The sequence below is a fragment of the Grammomys surdaster genome, unplaced genomic scaffold, assembly GCF_004785775.1.
Source record: "Grammomys surdaster isolate TR1022 unplaced genomic scaffold, NIH_TR_1.0 242, whole genome shotgun sequence".
NCBI lineage: Eukaryota > Metazoa > Chordata > Mammalia > Rodentia > Muridae > Grammomys > Grammomys surdaster.
Window position 1 is genome coordinate 8,231,937 of NW_021604687.1, and position 21,610 is coordinate 8,253,546.

Here is a 21,610-nt window from a genome sequence, read left to right on the forward strand (position 1 = left end):
GGGACCTCCATGAGCTGAAGCATTGAGATAACATCTTAAGTCTTGATTCTTACTCTAAGCTTGGGTCTGGGACTATCAGTGAACCAGGTCAGAATCCTAAGCGTTCACCGAACATTAACGTCTGTATGTAATTAGTCTTTCAAGTGTCAAAGACACTACAGTCAGTTTGCTGGACTTTGTTTCCCATTGTGTCATTGAATTCACACATGGAGCAGGGAACGGTTAACAGTCACCCCTAGGTTTCCTCAGGCAGCCTGAGCTCTGACACCTCACAGAGCACTGGATTCCTAAAATCCCCAGAGTGAGCTCTCAGTCCTGTTTCATTTGTGACCGTCTTGGAAGGATAGCAAAAGACCACACAGAGAACCCAGGGGCGTGGCCATGTGTTTGGCAGCTGGCCAATCATTTTCAGCTGCTTATCAGCTCATCACAGGCACAGGAACTGCCCCCTGCCCCACCCTTCCAAAAGAACACCATCCCTGCTCCCAAGGATGCTGTGTGTTACCCACGGCAGCCACGGGTTAACCTCTGATGCCTTCAAGAAACATAACTGTGGGGCAGTTTTGTTTTTCAAGGGCTCATGAGAGACATGGGCCATTCTTCATAGGACCATGGCTTTAAAACATTTTCTAATACTAGCCTTCCAGGAAACTGGACAAGCTAAAGGCGGAGTCCCTTGAAAACAATTCCCTTTTGCACTGAGCCACAAACCAAACCCTACATGTAAACTTACAGAAAGAAAAGAAAAGGAAGTCCTGTGGGCTTATTACGTATGAGATGCTGCTGGAATAGGGTCACACAGACATTTCAGCAGGTGAGCAAAATAGGCTTCATCCCTTCCATCTGAAGAAATTTCTAACGTGGCATTTGTGTGTTGTAACCTGAAAATAAAGAGCCATGCGGATAAGCCTCAATACAGAGTCAACCTAAGCACCTGCGTGAGGAAGGGTAGGCCCTCGAGTTGCAAAACGTTACTCTTGGAACATTGCTATCTGTGACTATGGTCACCAACCCCAAGTCTCTAAGGACTGGATACCTTATAGGTTAAAGCAAGAAATCTGGGGGTAGGATGACTGATAAAGGTTAACAGTCCAGCGTCTTCTCTGCTGACATTGCCTGGTCAGTGTGGCTATTTTCCCCCATGGATAAGTGGTATTGCTTTTCTTGAACCCAATAGACTTACAGTGGATCACACCAATGCCACACTGAAGACAGATGTGTGTCGTAAACGAGGTAGGCGGATGTAGCATAGAGACCTCTGATCAGTCCGGGCTCCTGACTTGATACTAGGACTCCAGGTCTTTGAATGAACTATCTGATATCTCATCTTCTCACTCGGTACAGCAGCAAGCAACCCACAGGGCTGCTTGTGTCAAGTAGTGTAGGAGGCTTGTGAGAAAACCCCTCACCCCAACTCTCCCATCTAAGCCCCAGAATCCAATGTGTTCTTTCCTCACCTCTAGGAATGTTTGACTTGGAAGCAAACGAGCAAGTGCAGAAGGCTATCAACGATCGGCAGATGCCTAAGATTGAATACCGGAAAATTGAAGTAGAAGATTACAGTAAGTACTGCCTTTCTGCCCTTTGAAAGGTCAACCTTAGAGGCTCCAGCTCTACCAGGTCCTCCCAGCCTGGCTACCAACCTATCGCCAGCTCACTGTGCCCAACCTCAAGATGATCTGGTGACAGCAAAAACCGCAGAGTTCATGATTCCTCTCCTGAAGAGGGCAGGACAGAACCTCTCCTCTTATCTCCACGTATGGGAAAACACCTCTGTCCTCTGAACTATGCTGTCTTCCTTGCTCAGTGTCTACCTCCATGCTGGCTGTGGGATGATGGGAAGTGGTCTTGCAATTGTAGAAATGCATCCAGAGGGTGTCAGCACTGCCCAGGCATCCCTGACACTGCCCCCCTCCCACCTCTCTTCCTTCACACTCTGCCTCATGTGCCTCCTTTACCATACTTTACACACTGCCTCAGTTCACGACTGCTGCCTCAGAACTGGACTATAAGAGCCAGCCTGTTTGCTGGAATCAGCAAACAGCAGCTGGGAAGTCACCAAAACCTCATGTGCTTCCCGGTTCACACTGGCTGACCCTGGAATCGTTGCTGCCCACTGTCCTTAACCCCAGAGAAAGCCTAGTGTCCAAGAAGCCTCATCTCCTTTCCTCTCCTTTCTAGGTTCTCTAGCAAATGGGCACAGCCTGCTTAGTTGCTTAGATCCCCCAGAGCTCAAAGGTACTCAAAGTCCTTCACTCATATCCCTCTGGCCTTCATCTCCGCAGTCATGGGCAGGCCTCAATTCATGGGAGGATTCTGTCTGATACATAGTCACTGGAAAAGCTCTGTCTCGAGAGGCGAGGGTGGCCAGGCTTAGGGAGAGCAGACAAGACTCACTAGAGAGGCAGGTGGAGCTATATGCCTTGTGGGTACTTTCCAGAGCCATCTCCAAGATTCCTGCATCTGCTGTGGCTTGTTGGTGAAGTCAATGGCACTGGATCATTGGTGTGTGTGTGTGTGTGTATTCCCTTCTGCCCTGCAGCTTAAATATGATGCAGCCACCTGCAGGCTGTACACTCCCAGGAGCAGGAAGCAAGGACCCCAAGTGGCACAGTGGGGACCACACAGTGAATACAGTGGGTCAACTCATTTACAACAGAAAGCAAATTGTGTGGGTGTCCAGAGAACAGAGGATGAACCAAGTTGTGTAGGAGGGCTGCCTGCACTGAGTTATGGGTTATAAACTGTCCCTTCAGTGAGCCTTGGGTTGACATAGACATCAGAGCATTATCCAGAACACACCTTAGGCAAGAATAAGCATGCTTTAGGGAAGCCACTGTGGACTCCCCTTCTCACAGGACCCCAAGGGAGACACGATACGACAGCAGCTCACCAAGACATGTAGTCCACCCCAGACCCCTCACCAAGGCACCCTAGGTCCCTATCAAATCATGTGCGATCACACTACATCCAGAAATGCTTGTGTTGTCCCTGATGTCCAGGAGGGAGCTCCATCCATCTCTGTAGTCAGTCACATGTGGACACAGGCTGGGCTGTGAGTCCAGTTCCCTCCAACACTCCCAGACCAGAGACCTTTTCTTGTCACAGCTCTGAGAAGGGAACAAGGGAAGACATGAAAGTGTCGCCTGAGAATGTTTCAGTCTACTCTGACCGAGAACTGCGCTTATGCTCTGGATATTGTCTCCAACACGCCACTGTGCCTTGGTGCAACATGTCCTTGCTCCAGGCTTTTGCAGCTGGGTGCCAGTGTGACTCATCTCCCTGTGAGAGCTCCACTCCTTTCCAGCTCCCAATGTCCCTTCCTCCTCATTACTCTGCCTGCTGCTGCCATCCCATCTCCAAATTCTGAACCCAGACATCCTCACCTTCCCTAACACTAGCCCTGCCCCCATGTGTCTCCAGCACTGCAGCAGGAGAGGGAACCAGGGACGACGGCCAGGTCCACCAAGGCCTGACACAGAAGCCAGTCTTTGGAGCAAACAGTCTAAATAATGCAAATATGACCCTTTCCGGAGACCTGTTTACAGCTTTGTTTATTTCCACTGATAAATGAGGCTTCTGGGAAAGTCAGTGGCATTCAGTGTGGCTCCCTCAGTGTAATCTCCAGACTAGCAGCTACTTCCCAAGGTCCACCCTGCAGTGTAACCACATCATGTGTTGTGGATATCTCTGTGATACCCTGCACTGCCTGCCTCTCTGCCAGTCCCTGGGCCACAGATCCAATTTGCAAGCCATTAGCAGTCAGGCTGGGTCAATAATGAAAGGGCTGCTTCAGAGCCGGCTGCCAGGGCTGGGATGAGTCTTCAGAGGAGGCTGCCAGGGCTAGGGTGTGTCTACAGTCACTGCACTAGAAAGCCACTAATTCCCTTTTAATTGCTGGGCCTCTGGTAATCTGGCCTGTAGTTACTCTCAATAAACACATCCCTGCTGGGGCAGAAGGCTTGTTCTGGAGATAGGGTGAACAAAGAAAGTGGTGTGGGATAATTTCCTGGTTCTTACTGTCCCCACCCCTCCATCTCATGACACCTAGGACCTGTGACCTCAATGGCCACAGGAGCACAGCTCTCCCAACTCCTCCCCCAGGGTCCTGTCCTTGAGGATCTAGCAGGTAGTCATCCCTGCCTGGTGAGAACCTGCAAGTCATGGTGGAGAGGTGTTCTCCGTCAGTTCAGTATGCTCTCACCTGGGCATGCCAATTCACCTCAGTCTTTTCCTCTCCCAGAACCAAACTACTCACAAATCTCCACCCACTTGGGTTGTGGAGCTGGTTTGGCAGTTAAAAAGCACTGGCTGCTCTTCCAGAAGACCCAGGTTCAATTACCAACACCCACAGGGCAGCTCACGACTATCTGTAACTCTAGTTTCAGAGGCTCCAACACCTTGTTCTGGCCTCTGCAGCACCAGGCATGTATAGATATCTATGCAAGCAAAACGCATGTACACATAAAATGAAAGGTAAACCTATCCATCCTAGTACATGGCTGGGCTGCCCCTCGGTGATTCTATGTGGAATTCTGCCACCAGCAAGTACCTGTGGGACCTGAGGAGGTTCACACACTTCTATGTGAAAGGTGGAATCTGAGTTCCAGCCCAGAGATAGCGACAAAGCCAGTGACCCGTCCAAGGGCCCACAAGAAGTTGTCATGGAAGCTCCCTCTGTGGACTTCATGCCTTTCCCTCCCACAAGGCATCCACAGAAATGAAGAAACAGAACCAGGGTACATGCTAGTCAATCCCTCGCCCCAGCTGCCCCTGACCTAGTTGTATTCCCCCTTTCCCTAGGCTTGCCAGTGCAGATCTTGAAGCCAGCCACCTTCACGGACACAGCCCACTACCCCTTACTGCTCGTGGTGTAAGTATGACTGCCTCTCTTCCTTCTTTTTTTCCTTCTTTCTTCTTTCTTTCTTCCTTCCTTTCTCCTTCCCTCTTTCTTTCTTTCCCCTCCCCCCTTTCCTCCCCCCACCCTTCCTCCAGATGCCATCTTGAGACTCATCAGTGCAAGAAAAGGGAACAGTGAACCCTTCAGGGAAGAAGTAGAGTAGATGATGTTATTTGTTAGTTCTTAAGACAGATTGGCTTGTCAGCAAAGGATGGGCTCTTCTGGTAACTGTTGAAGATCTCCTAGAGGTAGCACAGTGGGGCCTCCAGGCATCAGTGGTATGTTTTTATCATTGTAGTGAGATTTCGAGAACATTTCTGACCTTGACAAGTATATAAAACCATGGTCCCACAAGATTGTATCATCTAGTGACATCTTCATATAGCTCAGTTTGATATTTACACAACAGCGTGACCCAAAAGTACAGTTCTCAGAACACATCCTTGCTCTTAACTGATGTGTAATGATGACACGAGAGTGCCCCCCACCCCATATCTGTCCTCCCCGAATCCGTCCACAGCATGAGCTGCTTCCCCTTGGTGTAAATTTCCACTGGAAGTGCTTTGAAGCCACAGCATGGTGTCCTTAGAGGAGAAAGAGCCAAGTCCAATGCCCCCTCCCCACAGTGAGAGCTCCAAGTGCCTGCCTCTGAGAGAATGTGGGAAAGTCACCGGGCCAGCCTGGGTGTTATTTCTTCCAACTTAACCATAAAGAAGGTTTCTAAACCAAGGATCGGCTGGAGGAATCCTACATCCTGGGCACTCGGGTGACAGACGTGAGGGTGGGAGCAGATCAAGTTGCGTCAAACCCCAAGCAGACAGGAAGAACTCCATCATGTTGGAAATGCTCACCAGAGTTCAGGGGACATAGCTAAAGTGTGTGACACACCAAACAAAGACCTGAATTCCATCCCGAGAAATATGTTTTAAAAATTGTAAGGTATGGTGACATGCCCCATAATCCCAGCCCCAGGGAAGACAGCAGGACTGTCCCTGGGCCTCCTAGCTAGGCCAGCCTAGCCCCCTTGCTTGAGTTCCAGGCCAGTGAGAGACCCCAACAGCACAAAACAAACAAGTCACATAGTGCCTGAGGAATAACACCAGAGTTGACCTCTGGCCTAAATGCTTGTGCACACGCATGCATGCACACATTTGAGATGACTGTGGTGCCATAGGATTCTCTGAGGGGTATGTGAATAATACTCGCCCACCATAGACAGCAGAGTCTGAGGCTCTGGACAGGCATAGGGCACTAGGTAAAGGGAAAGACACATAGCTCCCTATGAGAAAGCTTCTCAGATGTGCTATTTGCCAGTCACCATGCAGCACACTGAAAACCTATCTCTTCTAGGGATGGTACCCCGGGGAGTCAGAGCGTGTCGGAAAGGTTTGAGGTGACCTGGGAAACAGTGTTGGTGAGCAGCCATGGAGCCGTGGTGGTCAAGTGTGACGGCCGAGGCAGCGGCTTCCAGGGAACCAAGCTCCTGCATGAAGTACGAAGGCGGCTAGGCTTCTTGGAGGAGAAGGACCAGATGGAAGCCGTGAGGTAAGCAGCCATGCTTGCCAGGAGCAGCCATGCTGGCTGGGCAGGGGTGGGGCAGGGAAGGTAGAGAAGATGCTTTCAGCAGGGGCTGCCCCTGGGGCCTGCTGGATGCTCCTGCTGTACAAACACACACACACACACACACACACAACACACACACACACACACACAAACATACACACGTCTCGTGCTTGCACTCACAAAGCCCAGTAGACAATTGCATGCACGTCTCCAGGGAGACCACCAGCAGAATTCTCCTGGCTTCTGTACTGCTTGGTAGCTTCTGTGATGAACTGATCTAAGGATAAAGCCAGAGGCTGAAACTGAGCAAGGCCTGTGTATTGATCATTTTTCTTATCTCTGTGACCAAGTCCTGGACAAGAAGCAGATTCAGGGAGGAGAGGCTTATTTGGGTCCACTACAGTGACCATGGTAGGAAGAATCTTGGTTGCATCTCCTTGGATCTCAACAGATCAGGAAGCAAAGAGAAGACAGGAAGTGTGGCTGGGCCACAAACCTGAAGGCCCACCTCCCAGTGACTTACTTCCTCCAATGAGGTTCCACCACCTAAAATCTCCCAAAATACGCTGCCCAGCTAGGAACACTTGAACCTATGGAGGACATTTTACATTTAACCGTTGCAGTCTGCCTGGCTTCTCTGTGCTGTGGCTTCTGCGGTCGGGTGTGCGGTCGTCTCCAGGAAGCACAGAAGAAAGACCAGAGAGAGTGTGCAAGCAAAAGTAGGGAGGGGAAGCACCAGGGTTCACCTTGCTACAAAGAAGGGGACCCTGTGCATGTGTGGGTGACTGGTCAGAAATGTTGCCCGGCTCTGAGCAGTGCCCTGTTCTCACTCTTCTCCCACAAGCTGTCACCAAGTCAGTGAGACCCACCAATTGCCACCAAGAAGAGAAAAAAAAAACCCATGCCAAGGAACAGATGCTCAAAATCATGGTTTGCATCGCCATAGACATGGTAAAGGAGCACGAGCCACCTGTGCCAGGATGGAGCTGGTCTCCAGGCTCACTCTTCGAAGGTCACATAGCACCCAGTGATGAGTTATTTTCTCTGCTGCTGAAATGAACCAGTTCAAGCCAGATCAGAATATGTTAAACACAGGTTTATTGGGAAGCTGCTCTCAGGCAAGTTTACTGGCCCCAAGGAAGGAGGTCAATGAAGTTTCCATGGGAAGGGAAAGAGAGGAGAGGGGGAAAGAGAAAGAAAAAATACTCATATGGGGTGCGGGGGGAGGTAGGGACCAAAATATGTGGATTATATAGGGAAGAGCCTCTTGAAAAAGGGCAGCCCAGCCCCTTGGCTGGAAAGTTCAGGGTAGAGGGCAGGGTATGTCAGGTAGGGAGTGAGGGATGCTGGGAGAACCTGGAGGCCAGGTTTGCTTTCTTATGTAAGATAAGTACCTCAGTCCCTTATCCTTGGTCTGAAACCAAAAACCCAAGTGTGTGCACTGGGAGTGAACTGAAGACAGTCCCACCACCCTGCAGAATCACAGACATGGAAGAACAAGAACGAGCCTTGTGACAAGGGCCATTTTTGTGGGTGTGTTCATAGGCCTGGGTGTGATGGAAGAACAGAGCACTGACTGAGCTCCCGTGTGTGCTAGAGTCTGCAATGAGCTGGTCTCCCACACCTGAAGCTTCAGAGCTCCAGAAGAGAAGACTCGGCTGACTTCCAAAGTACACTTTTTAAAGAACTCAAAGGGCCTTCTCCTCCAGGAGTGTTAGCTATCTTTGTGTCGCTGTGGTCAAAGTGCCAGATGAAGCCATCCAGGAGTGGAAAGGTTTATTTGGCTCACAGTTCTGTCATGACAGGGGAGGCATGCCAGGATTCCTGGATGTAGGAACGTGTAGAGGCTACTCTTCATATGGTGGTCAGCCAGGAAACACAGCAAGGCTGGAACCAAGGCTGAGCTACAACCTTCAGAAGCCCACTCCGGTGCTTTACTTCCACCATCTGATACCCACCTCCAAAATGTTCCATACTTTCTCCACATAGCCCCAGCACCCAAGGAGCAAGTACTCAAAGCCCAAAAAGAGCAACAGGATGATGTCTTCAAACCTCATATGTCTCATGGGCAGAAACCACATGGGGCTGGAGCGATAGCTCAGAGGCTAAGAGCACTAGCTGCTCTTCCGAGAGACCCAGGTTCAATAACCAACACCCATATGATAGCTGATAGCTCAGAATTGTCTGTAACTCCAGAAAGCCTGATGTGTCTCTAAGGGCACTACATGCATGCAGTGCACAGACATACATGCAGGCAAAAATTCTATACACACAAAATAAGAAGGCACAGAGAAGAATAGCTCAAAAAAACCCAACAATCAGAGAAGGTATTTATGTGAGGGTGCTTTTGACAGAACTCTCTCTCTCTCCCTCTCTCTCTCTCTCTCTCTCTCTCTCACGCACACACACACACACACACACACACACACACACACACACACACATGTATTTGCTTTTAAGGCAAGGAGCTCCATGGCCCTGAAGCTCCAACAAACCAACAGTGTCAACAAAGATCCAGGCTCTCTCCATCTATACAGCCAAGCAGGACAGACTCACTTCAAGAGACTGTTCCCAGTTCAGGATAGCTACGACTATGCTAACATTAGCTTCCAGTCTTCTGATGTAAGCTGGTCAGGCACACAGAAGACACTTCCAAAAACTCTAAGAAAGAAAGGAAGAAAGAACTCCTTGACTCCAAAATATCCTGGGAACCTTCTCTTCATTTCCCTCCACTTACCCTGCAGGATCCAGAACCCGAACCCCTGCCCCACACCAGCACAAGATAGCCTGGCCTGGGAACACTTGTAAGGCTCTGCATCATCAGCTAGCAAGCTGGCTTTCCAGGAGACCAGCTGACCCTGATTCTGGCTGTGGGATAATCCCTGGCCGAGGAAAGACAGGGACAAGTGAACACTGGCTTCTGTCTGTAAGGAAGAGGAGCAGATGGCTGCCTGTAACCCACACCGCACCAGACAGGCTGCCTAGGGAAAGTGAGGTAGCATCTCAACAGGCTGGGGATGGAGGGTGCTCTTAGGAGCACTATCCTTGCCTCCTGCCCTCCTGCCTAGTTCCCTTCCCTGTCTTCTCCTGCTCTTACTTCATCCCATCTGACACTGAGGCCCACTGTCTCCTCCCTGTCATGGAGAGCCCAGAAATAACATCCTGACTCCTCTGGACTCAACCTGTGAGCACGTAATCCCTGGTGCCACCCTGTCGGAGCTTGGGGATAAAAAAGATAAGGACCCTTTTCTCTCATTCTCTAAAAACAAGGAGTGAGCTCACCAGCTGAGCAAAGACAACAGCAAACATGCTCTAGACAAACATCAGTGATATCACTTCTCAACCCAGGAGCTCACAGAACAAGAGCCCAGCAATGGTCATAAGGCTTGGCACCACCAGACCTCAGGGCAGATCTTCTGTGTGGAAGGAGAAGGTTGACACCACCCATTGTGGTAACTCCCTGATGCTCTCCAGCTCTGAAAGTCCTTTGTCCACTCATATGCCTTTGGAGCCCACGTGATGGGTGTGAAGTCCCCTGTGTAAGGACAGTCACATAACCCAGCACCTTACTGCAGAAGAGAAGATGGCAGGGAATGCACGAGAGGCCCAAGGTCTCTGGTGCTCCCTGGTGCTCCAACGTTTCACCTGGAAGTTTCTGGAGAAGCCTCACAAGGGTGCCATGCATTTCGGGTGTAAATATACTGTGAGCGCCACACAAATAAAAGCAATAAGCAACTGCATTTAGAATGCCAAGATCCTTTCTAGTTTGAAGAGGTTCTTCATGCGTGCTTTGGATAATCAATATAGCTGTAGACCTTAGGCAATAGAGAAGATCCTCATGAACTCTCTCCCTCTCTCCCCTCTGTCTGCAGAACCATGCTGAAGGAGCAGTACATTGACAAGACTCGGGTAGCTGTGTTTGGGAAGGTGAGTCTCACAGTCTTCAGCCTGGGCTTGTCAGCCCTGGAGCACAGAACCGGATGAACCTCCCTGGGAGCCCCCATCTCTTTCCTTGCAGGGCCTGGTGAGCTCTGCTGGGCACACCAGCCGCATTAATCCTCATGTTTTCTCAGAGGGAAGGAAGGCTGTGGCTTCCCATGGCTAAAGCAGAGCAGTTTCCACCTGGCACTTCATCACATGGCTTGGGTGGGCCTCTGTGGGCTGTCATAGAGGCCCAGGGATGGGAATCAGGTCTCCAAGGGCCACTTGTGTGGCCTAGTAGGCCACCCTCTCCTCTTCATACAACCTAGAGGCTGGAGACCCCTTCCTCTCAGAAAATTCATGGCTCTGGACACCCTGCCTCACCCCCAGCACAGCCCTTTAAGGGCAGCCCAGCAGTCACCATCAGAATACACATCACAGACTAGGAAGCAGTGTATCCTGGGACCTGACAGCATTGTGTGCAAGACTCCAGATACAGGCCCAACAGAGCCCAACACTACTGAATTACTTTATTCATGGCCCTTACCAAACAAAACTGCCTGACAAAAAGCTACTTGAGGGAGAAATGATCTCTGATGGCTTCCGTGTTGGGAAGGCAGAGCGGCTGTGGTAGTGAGAGGAAGAGTTACCTCTGGAGTGAGGGTTGGGAAGCAGAGAAAGCAGAGAGACTGAGGATGGAAGGTTGGCTGTGGCCTTGCATCTTAACAACTGTGCTAGGACCCCAGGAGCCCTTCTTCTTTAAAGAGGGAACTCACGGCCCAATGCCTGACAGTTAGGCTCATGTCCAGAACGTTCCATGGTATCCCAGAATAACACTCCAAACATGAACCTGTAGAGTCATTTCATCTGAACCCACAGAGATGAGGCCACAGAGAGAGGCTCTAGTGGACTCTCTTCTTGGCTCAGAAACAGAACAGAGCCTGGAGATAGCCCCCAAGACTTGTTCTAGACACTGCCTGTGAGAACCCCAGAGCCAGCTAGATCACTGATAAACTTATCTGGGGGTCAATACTCACCATACCCCTTAATCCTTACACACTGACTTCCCAACAACCCGGATGGTAGAAGTGAGAGAGCCAGAACCTGTGTCTTCACTGAGTTTCACTCTCTCCAAACACACACCAATGTCCAGCTCAAAGGTGAGCTAGCCCGGCCTTCTTCCTTTGCCTCAGACAGTCCTACCCACTGGGGCCATGTCACTTTCCCTGGCCACAGTTGGCCCAGGGTCTTCTGGATGTTAGTGGGCTTTACCAAAGTATAGCCCACTGGGTACACAGGCAGCCGAATGTGTCATGTGGAGAAGAACCAAGCACATTCTGATACCATTCATCTCCAGCCTGAGTCAAGCATGCAGCCTTGATGGATCTATCCTTTCCAGTTCTGTTGAGTGGGGTCACACTTCACTTAGTAGCCTGGTCTGTCTGGGGTTTGTTGTGCTTTGTCCAAGCATGTCTTAAACAGAGTCTTTGTGAGCCTTCAATTTGGGTTCTCACTTCCCTTCTCCCAGGGTACTCGCCATGGACCGTCAATTCTTCTTACTATTATTGCACTGAACGGTCCCACCAGGTGCCATCAATTCTTTCAGTACGTCAGCCTTCTGTGACCTTTCCTCCTGTTTCCTCACGAGCTACGTGAGTCTTCATGCACCCTAGCTCTAGGTATCCCTCCCTTCCACAACGAGGGAGCTCAGGGCCACAGAACCCTGTGCAGAAGTGCCTGCTCCTCACAGACAAGGGGACATCTATGAGCCGTTTCCTGTCCACTCTGGCCAGAATGGCTTATAGGAACATGTAGAGAACATTGACAAAAAAAATACTACTTCCTAGAAAATGATGTGCTGGATGTGGTGGTGCACATTTATAACCCTTGGGACTCTTACAGAGCAGGAAGGAGAGTCTGGGGCCACCCTGTGCTAAATAGTCCTGTCTACAGAAGGAGAAGGAGGAAGATGAAAAGGAGGAGGAAAGGAAGGAAAAAAGGAAGGAAGAAAAGAAGGAAAGAAAACTGAAAAACTTTCATTGTTATTTTAAAATATTGACAAGACTTTCCTGCCCTGCTTTAAAAAAAAAACCCACTACCACAGTACAGTATAACAAAATGGACACACTATCAAACCAACGAGGAGCTTGGCATGATGTGGATGTTACCCAGGCTTCATCGACTGTGAGGTTGTCCACACCCAATGTTGCCATGGTCAGCACACCCAGATTTGCACACATGCACACACATGTATTCGTATAGCTACATATGTGCACATACACTCTCACACATACATGTTTATACCACACCAATATTTACACACTCATACACACATGTAGTCACATGTTCACATAAGTACACAGGCTCACAATACATTCATACACATGCAACTGTATTTTCAGCTGTATGCCCATACACGTAAGCATACATGCACACATGCATACATGTTCTTACGTTCCTTTGCTTATATGGTCACATATATACACAAGCTCACAAATGTTCACCTCTCTCTCCCTCTCCATCTTCCTCTACCTGCCCCCTCCTCTCTAACATGCTCACGAATACACCCACGTAGACAGTCATGTAAGACTTTTGTAACCTCCACTGTTCCCTGGTTCTCTCAGCCCATTTGTGCTCAGGCAAGCATCACTTCCATCCCCTTCCCCTTGACTCTTCTCAGCAGCCTGTAATACTTAAAAGGAGCCACACAGTGGCGGAGTACAGCTTCAGCTAGGAGAACAAGCTGGTGTTCCCCATGCCCAGCAGTCAGGCCACATGGGTGCTGAGGGCTCACTCTGCCTGCAGGACACACATGAGGGTTTCATGAAGCCCTGAGTGACAGGCCTGTTTCTCCACCCATCCAGGCCCTGGTTCACCTTCCCTTAGATCACAGAAACAGGCACTGGCTATGTGAGGAAGTGGGAGGGACGATGGGCGGTCAGCTGGACTGGAATGCTGGACACCAGCTTTCCTTTGTCACCATCCTAGGTAGAGATTACACTCTATGTCATTAGCATACTTAACCTGGGTCCCTGGGCACTGGGTCCTGAAGAGACGATGTCACATGGGAAGCTGTTTAGTGTCTCATTTATTGCCCAACAAGAATATTTAAAGTTCAATTAAAAAAAAACTGTATGAACACACGTGTTAGAGGCTGGCCTTCCTGGACTGGGGCTGGTTTCCTGCTGAGTTGTGGAGGGTAACCCCGCCCCTTGCCTCTTTCCTTCCTTCTTGTCTCTCCTAGGATTATGGTGGGTACCTGAGCACTTACATCCTCCCAGCCAAGGGAGAAAATCAAGGTCAGACTTTCACCTGCGGCTCTGCGCTCTCTCCAATAACAGACTTCAAACTCTATGGTAATGGCCTCGATAAGACCCAGGGCTGAGCTTGCAGCATGACCTCATCTTTCTCTTCAGCATCTCTGTGCCCAATAACAAGCACCCCCACCCCACCCCAGTGCATACTGATGCCCTGGGGCAGAAGGGAAGTCTCTAATCAGTATGCAGTGTGAAACTCCCCATGAGCAGGACCAGAGCTGGGAGACAGGTTGTCAGGATGACTTGTTGTGGGGTCCAGACTACCTAGGGTGAGAGGGAGCCATCTGGCCAGGTAGACTCATCTGCCCTGCTCAGACTACACTGTGTTAGAGTCCTGGGCCATGAACTGTCCTCTCTTTAGATATCCATCCCTTTTTTTGTCAGTGTGTGGCTTGACAATACTCAACACAAAGGGCTAAGTGGCTCTGACAATACACATTCTGTTCAGGGCTCCAGGGTACCAGGCTGTGAGCCAGCCCCAAGGGACCCCATATTAAGTGATGCCAAGAACCTGGAGTATTCTTGTCTCAGGTCTGCTGGAGTACTGTGGGAGCTGACCTCCTCTCTGTGTGCCTCCTGTGGACCATGTGCCCTCTCTTAGCACCTGTAGGCCCCATGCATCAGGCCAGAGCTGGGTAGGGCACTGGTCTAGCAGCCTCTGAGGTTCAAGGACCAGAGGCTCACAGCTTTAATGCAAATTTCATTGACTTTTCCATAAGAAACTCCTGCTTCGACTCCTGATAACCTTTCTTATGAGAACATGGTTGTATGTTGGATTGTTCAAACTCAATGAGACCTTCTTAATTTCTTAATCATGCTATTCCAACTCTGCTTGATTCAAATAGGCATGAATTGAACCACACCTACCCCTTTTTCAATGCTAAGTATAGGACCCAGGGCTTCCTGCATGCTAGGCAGGCACTGTCCCTGCATAGCTCCCCAACCCACCTGGGTCCTGATGAGCCACAACTGGGAAGTCCCATTCATTACCCTCTTAACTCACCCTGTGACACTGAGGTGACTCCTTCCTTTATCCTTGGTTTTCCTGGCAACACTGTAGGAGTTCTGCCTCCTTCTCTGTCACCTGGTACACATCAGGTCATGTGCAGAACCAAGACCTGAGCTGACTTAGAGAAACCCACCAGAAATGACACATTTAAGCATAGCACACATGCCACCCGTGAGCATGCGCGCGCACACACACACACACACACACACACACAAACACACACACACTGTTTGACTCCTATGCCATGACCCAGAAGATTTAGAAGGTATTTTTTTAACACCCAAAGTTTAAGCCCAGAATGGTGGTGCATAGATTTAATCCCAGCACTTGGGAGGCAGAAACAGGGGTATTCTGGTAAGTGCGGCCATTCTGGCCCAACCTGCTAAAACTGCAATAGTGAGACCTTGTCTCAAAACAAAACAAAAGGCTCACATTTGCCATGTCAGTGGTGGGGGAAGGTCCCACACTGCAGCCTCATTCCTTCCATCTGGGTTCTGCCCCACTGGAGCCCTGGAGAACCAAAGATGACCCCTTCCCTCTGTCTCTATCCAGCCTCTGCATTTTCCGAGAGGTACCTTGGCCTCCACGGACTCGACAACAGAGCGTATGAGGTACGTTTGGCATAGTTGCTATCGGGCAAGGCAGTGGACCAGGTGAAACTGGTCAATCTACTATTCCCCTTCATCCCATCCTTCTTCCTGCCCCGCCTCCAGCCACTCCTGCTTCTAAGGGCTGGTCTTCTCCACCATCCAAACTTTGGGGTCACTTTCCACTGCACTGAACTGGATTAATGTGGCCTCTGTCTGCTCATCTGCTCTGCTGCTTGGCTTTGATGGGTGGGGAGAGATGAGAAAACCTATGAAACTGCAGGATGTTGAGGCTCCTGATCCCCACATTGAGGACCGTTCCCCTGTGGGAGGGTGAGCTGGGAACTGTGCTTCTCAGTGTCAGCCGTGCACAGGCAGAAGGCCAGCGTCCTGTGGTCAGGCAGAACTCTGCATGGACAGAGGGACAAGCTTGTTCAGTGTCACAGGATGACATGATGGCCCTCTAAGGCCGCCTGTGCTTGGGGAACCCTCTTCACTCTCTCCTTTGCCCTTGTCTCCTAAGGGAGTTGCTGGTTTCCCATGCTGGATTCCATGTTTCCCATTCTCTCCGGGACACCTAGCATTTCCCTCCACTTGCCTTGAACCCTCCATCAACGTTCCCACTCCCCACCTGCTCCCTGACCCCATCCCCCAGCTAACCCTGTCCCCTTGCCCCACACATGCAGATGACCAAGCTGGCACACCGTGTGTCAGCACTGGAGGACCAGCAGTTCCTGATCATCCACGCTACAGCTGATGGTAAGGACAGAGTCCTGCACAGCCCCCCTGGGGAATGAAGGTCCCCCCCACCCCCGGTGGTGACGTGAGTTTTGGCCAACGTCTGCTTCTGTTTTCTTCTACAGAAAAAATCCATTTCCAGCACACAGCTGAGCTCATCACTCAGCTGATCAAGGGAAAGGCCAATTACAGCTTACAGGTAACGAATGCTACCACCTGTTAGGTCAATACTTAAGATTGTCCCTGTCGTCATGGTACAGGGATGAGTGGGTCCACAGCAGATCACAGAAGTCCCTTCAGCTGACAGCAACTCACCTCTATACGCAAGCCACCACTGTTCATCCCGCACCACCCTGCCCCACACTCCTCTCCTAAGCAGTGACAAAGGCCAAGCCGGCATATGCACTCCCCCAGCAGTGTTATGTAGGTGCGGGGAGGGCCCGAGTTGTAGCATAGGTGCCCCCGGTGAGTGTGGCCCAAGCACCTCTACCACTGTGGCTACAATAGAACCACCTATCCAAGGAACCAAACCCAGAGACCAAACCCATGATGGCCTTCACTGGTATCCATCCATTCCTGCCTTCTCCCAGGGATGCAGGAAACTGCTCTTATTTCCTTTTTGCCCTCTGGTTCCTTTGATGAGACAGCTTCAACCCCTCCATCTTTTAAAATGCAGAGGCAAACGGCACCCTGTCTTCCTCAGAGAGTGTCTGTCTGGCTTTGACCACCATTTGCCTGAGCATTCAGCATCTACTGATCTGTAGCAGCCATGTGTGTGGGTTGAATCAGGAAGAGGCCTTGGCCTGAGAGTTGTTGAATGGTGTGGAGGATTTGGTTACATTGTATTCCAAGGTGTGATACACTCATGATTTAAGTACACTCTACACACATCATGGCATCTGTGCCTAGAAAAGAGACTCTCCTGGGGCCATGCGTGGCAGCACAACAGATGCCTCTCAAGGACTCAAGACTTTGCAGTCATGACAAGCTCCAGGGGAGAGCACAGAGACAGGGGGCAAAGCAAGGAGAGGGATGCTACCTTACTGTCTTCTGTACATCTCGTGAGTTAAACATACATATTCCAGGCTTAAAAAAAATGATGATGTCACTCTAAAAGGCATGAGAAGAATACAAGATTCAGAATGAGACTGGGCTCAAAGAAAAAGCAAGGTTCCAGCCAAGTCAGGCTTGGCTTCTATGCTCATGCATGCAGGATTTGCACAGTGCCTCTAGAGGACAGGTTATGTCATTGCACCGACCATATACAAAAGAGCCAATCTGCATGACATGTCTGTGTAGTGTTCAATTCTCACAAAACATTATGAACCAGACTTTATTCAGTTTTCCTTCCCACATCACCTGGACCCAAGACACAGCCCTGTGAGTGTGCACCAAACCGAATGTGAGGGTCCAGACAGGAGGTGACCTGGGGCTCATTGCCATCCTCAGAGAACCACTTAGCTAGAAGTCTGTCTGTCTGTCTGTCTGTCTGTCTGTCTGTCTCTGTGTGTGTGTGTGTGTGTGAGAGAGAGAGAGAGAGAGAGAGAGAGAGAGAGAGAGAGAGAGAGAGAGAGAGAGACCCTGTAGCTCCTGAGTGTTTTACTCTGGTTGTAAATTAGGACAAGTAGTTCTGGTCATTGAGTCCACTAAATGAGGCGTTCTCTAAGTTTTCTCACCTAATCCTTACTATATCCACTGCCTCTGGTGAGAGGAAGAAAGGTACCAAGGGAGGAGCTCTAGAGGAGATGGATCAGTTTTCATGACCTGCTGGGGCTGCAAGAGCCCTCTGCCTGGTACAGAAACAGAGCTCCCCAGAGCAAAGGGCACTGAAGCTGGGACCCCAGCCGTTAGGAAAATCATCCTGCAGCTAGACATCAGAGTGTGGGGACCTGGCTTTTCCTACACTGCACACCCTCCATGCCTCGGCAGTCAATCTCTTTAGGAGGGTGACGCGTGAGTAAGAAACCTCTCTCTTCTCCCTTCACAGATCTACCCAGATGAAAGTCACTACTTCCACAGTGTGGCACTCAAGCAGCACCTGTACAGGTCTATCATCGGCTTCTTTGTAGAATGTTTCAGGATCCAGGACAAGCTACCAACAGCCACAGCAAAAGAGGACGAGGAGGAGGACTAACCACGCTTGAGACCTAAGCACAGACATGATGGCTCTTTCTACAATATGCAAATGAGGAGTCCCCCCCCACCACCACCCTCCCTCCAAGGGCAGTGGGAGTGGCGGTGCCGGCGTTCCATAGCATGTGTCTCGATACCGAAGGCCATTTGGTGGTGGGCACCAAGCTCCAGGTGGAAACGAGTCACCACACAGCCTGGAACAACCCCATCTCAGCAGCATGGCCTATTCCCGGCCCCCAGTGACTGGCACATCCCATGTCCCTTCCCCAAGGGACAAAGCGAAGGACAGATGACAGTGAGGGCACACTTTGAGCCCAAGAAAACTGGCACTTAAGTTCGAGCTTTCTCTCTGTGACCTTGAGGCCCACCGTCTACACTGGCACGGCATTGCTGTTCCCACCTGTCAGTCTGGCTTCCTGTCTGACAGAGCTGCGATGTAGAAAGGGACAGCATGGTTGTCTCCGCAGTGCCCAGACATGCCAGGCCCCTCTCTGTTGTTATAAAAGCCCCCCCACTGTTCCTATCTGCATCCAGAAAACAGGTCTTTTATGTACAAAGTAAGACTATAGCTCTGCCCATGGCTAACCTTGTAGAACTGCTCTGTGTTTTTTTCTATGATTTAACTGGATACCCCACCTCTCCGCCCTGAACTGTCTCACTCTGAGTTTCTTTCTGTCTTTTTGTTCTTTTGCTTACCATATTGCTTGTTTGGATAAAGAGATTATTCTGGAACACCTGCTGTTTCTGTTAAACTTGGTGGAGGTACTGCAGACACCAAGAACACAGAGCACCCAGCAGACCTCACTGAAAGCCAATCGGTAAAACCTTCTATCCCCTGAGTGGCGCTAGGATTTGCCTGTGGATCCACCACCCATCACATGTGTCCTTACAACTGATACCTTTCCCCCCCTCAATCAGTTGTCCAGTCTTTTCAGGTAACATTTGCTTAAAAACCACAAGACAGTACATTGGGTTCCACTCCTAGGTCTGCCCAGTAATGAGTATCATTACGTTGGTCATGCCAACATCATGAGTATCCTACAGGCAGTGTGGAAGAACTCCCTGTCAACACCAGCCCCAGAGATAGCTCCTCCCTCCTGCTCTGACAACAAGGTTGGTGAGCTTCCTTCAACCTCATCAGCCCTGTAAGATACACACCGACCAGATGTGTGACTACTGTCACCATGTATATTTCATTCCATTGTATATAAAACAAGAAACGTGTGTCTGGCATCTGTGCAGCCCCACCCCCTCTGAGGCACTTGTGTTGAGCTTGCATGCAGACTCCTCTCTGGCTTTTCCAAAAGTGCCAGTTTGAAATATACCGATCACCATCACTCCCCCTTGGGATTGTTGACGACCTGTATGTCAGTTTTCATCATCCTGGGACACTCCTTCTGGGGCATCCCGAAACCCTGTCCTCAGAGATGTGTCCATGTTGATATTCTTTTGTCGTTGTTGATGTTTGGGGGCTTTGGTTGCGTCCACATGAGCTTGGAGCATTGGTTCGTGTTAGGTCTGTTGGAAGAGTTGCATCCTGGGGTTTCCATAGGCAATGCATCGCCATTGGTGAGAAGGGACCTTGTGCTGACAGACAGAACATGCTTTCATATTTCAACAGGTTTGGCCGATGGCAAAGCATCTGCAAGAAGGGTCAGGGGCCGCGGGGATGTGGCATGGTAGCGTCTGTCATCCATGGAATAAAACATTATTTTACCACTTAGGTTGTTTTTTTCTTACTTTCCTCCATTGGCTCCTGTCTTAGTCAGGGTTTCTATCCCTGCATAACACATCAGGACCAAGAAGCAAGTTGGGGAGGAAAGGGTGTCTTCAGCTTATACTTCCACATTGCTGTTCATCACCAAAGGCAGGACAGGAACCCACATAGGGCAGGAACTTGGAAACAGGAGCTGATGCAGAGGCCACTGAGGGATGCTACTTACTGGCTTGCTTCCCCTGGCTTGCTCAGCTTGCTTTCTTATAGAACCCAAGACTACCAGCCCAGGGATGGCACCACCCACAATGGACTGGGCCCTTTCCCCTTAATCACTAATTGAGAAAATGTCTTACAGCTGATTCTCATGGAGGCATTTCCTCAAGGGAGGTTCCTTTACCTGTGATAACTCCATCATTGTCAACTTCACACACAAAATCAGTTAGTACAACTCCTGTCAGACATTGGGCAGGGCTTCAAGACACGGTTTTTTGGTTTGGAATCACCCCACCTTTGGAGTGGGAGAAGGATGTCTGACTATGTAGCTCTGGATGGCCTGGAATTCAGTATGCAGACCAGGCTGTCCTCAAACTCAGAGATCCACCTGTGTCTTAGTTAGGGATTTACATCTGTGATCAGACACCATGACCAAGGCAACTCTTATAAGGACAACATTTAATTGGGGCTGGCTTACAGGTTCAGAGGGTCAGTCCATTATCATCATGGTGGGAGCATGGCAGCATCCAGGCAGGCATGGTACAGGAGGAGGTGAGAGTTCTACACCTTCCTCTGAAGACTAGGAGAAAACTGGCTTCCAGGCAGCTAGGATGAGGGTCTTAAAGCCCACACGCATTGTGACACACCTACTTCAACAGGGCCACACCTCCAAATAGTGTCACTCTCTGGGCCGAGCACATACCAACCATCACAACCTACGTCTTGTACATCATCATGCCCAGCCTGTTCTGTTAATAAAAAGTGGAGTTTGCTTTTTATAATTAGCATGCGTTGCACATCATAATGACTGCGGTGACATTTTCACACATATATGATTCATTTTGACCATGTTTACCGTTTACCTCTTCTCTCATCCTCTCCACTCCTGCTGACCCTTCCTTTTTTCAAACAGCACCCACCCCCACACACACACACATACACACACACACACACACATACACCTTAATGCCTTTTTGGGAGTTGGGGTGGACTATCGAATTTGATTAGGGGTGCGTACATGAGCAAAGGTGAGGGGTTACGAGCAACTTCACAGTAACCACACCCCTGAAGAAAATGTTTCCTTCTCTTTCAGCCGTGGTAGGCGTCAGTAGCTCCTTAGGGAGAGCAGAACTTCATAAGCCCCTCCCACATGTAGGGCAGAACACTGACAGCCCAGTCTTGTCTGGTAACCACAGCTGCTGTGAATTTCAGAGTGTAATAGCCATATCTTATCTAGGAAACAGCATCTCACAGCGCTGTCCCCATCTCCTGCTCTTCTAGTCTTTCCTTCCATCTTGAACGATGTTTCTGTACCCTGGAGTGGGTGATATTGAGATCTCATTTAAAGATGAGCACAAACAATCTCTTATTCTCAGGGCTGTTATGCCACCTACAGCAAAAGAACTTCCTCTAACCATTAGCAGCACTGACTTATGGGCATAATTATGAATATTTAGAAGGTAATTTAAAGCGCACAGCATATCCATTTAGCTAAACAGGAATAGTAACTTC

General features: G+C 49.9%; 1 protein-coding gene across 1 annotated transcript in view; it reads left to right on the forward strand.

The window, feature by feature from the left end:
- Positions 1–18,213, forward strand: part of Dpp6 (dipeptidyl peptidase like 6) — a 613,823-nt gene extending 595,610 nt beyond the window's left edge. Inside the window, exons 18-26 of the mRNA XM_028774777.1 lie at positions 1,464–1,562; positions 4,804–4,873; positions 6,251–6,445; positions 10,336–10,390; positions 13,629–13,740; positions 15,263–15,321; positions 15,984–16,056; positions 16,161–16,234; positions 18,023–18,213. Coding sequence (XP_028630610.1) covers positions 1,464–1,562; positions 4,804–4,873; positions 6,251–6,445; positions 10,336–10,390; positions 13,629–13,740; positions 15,263–15,321; positions 15,984–16,056; positions 16,161–16,234; positions 18,023–18,169 — 884 coding nt within the window. The 3' untranslated portion in view covers positions 18,170–18,213. The remainder of the gene's footprint in view (positions 1–1,463; positions 1,563–4,803; positions 4,874–6,250; positions 6,446–10,335; positions 10,391–13,628; positions 13,741–15,262; positions 15,322–15,983; positions 16,057–16,160; positions 16,235–18,022) is intronic.
- Positions 18,214–21,610: the final 3,397 nt, after the last annotated feature.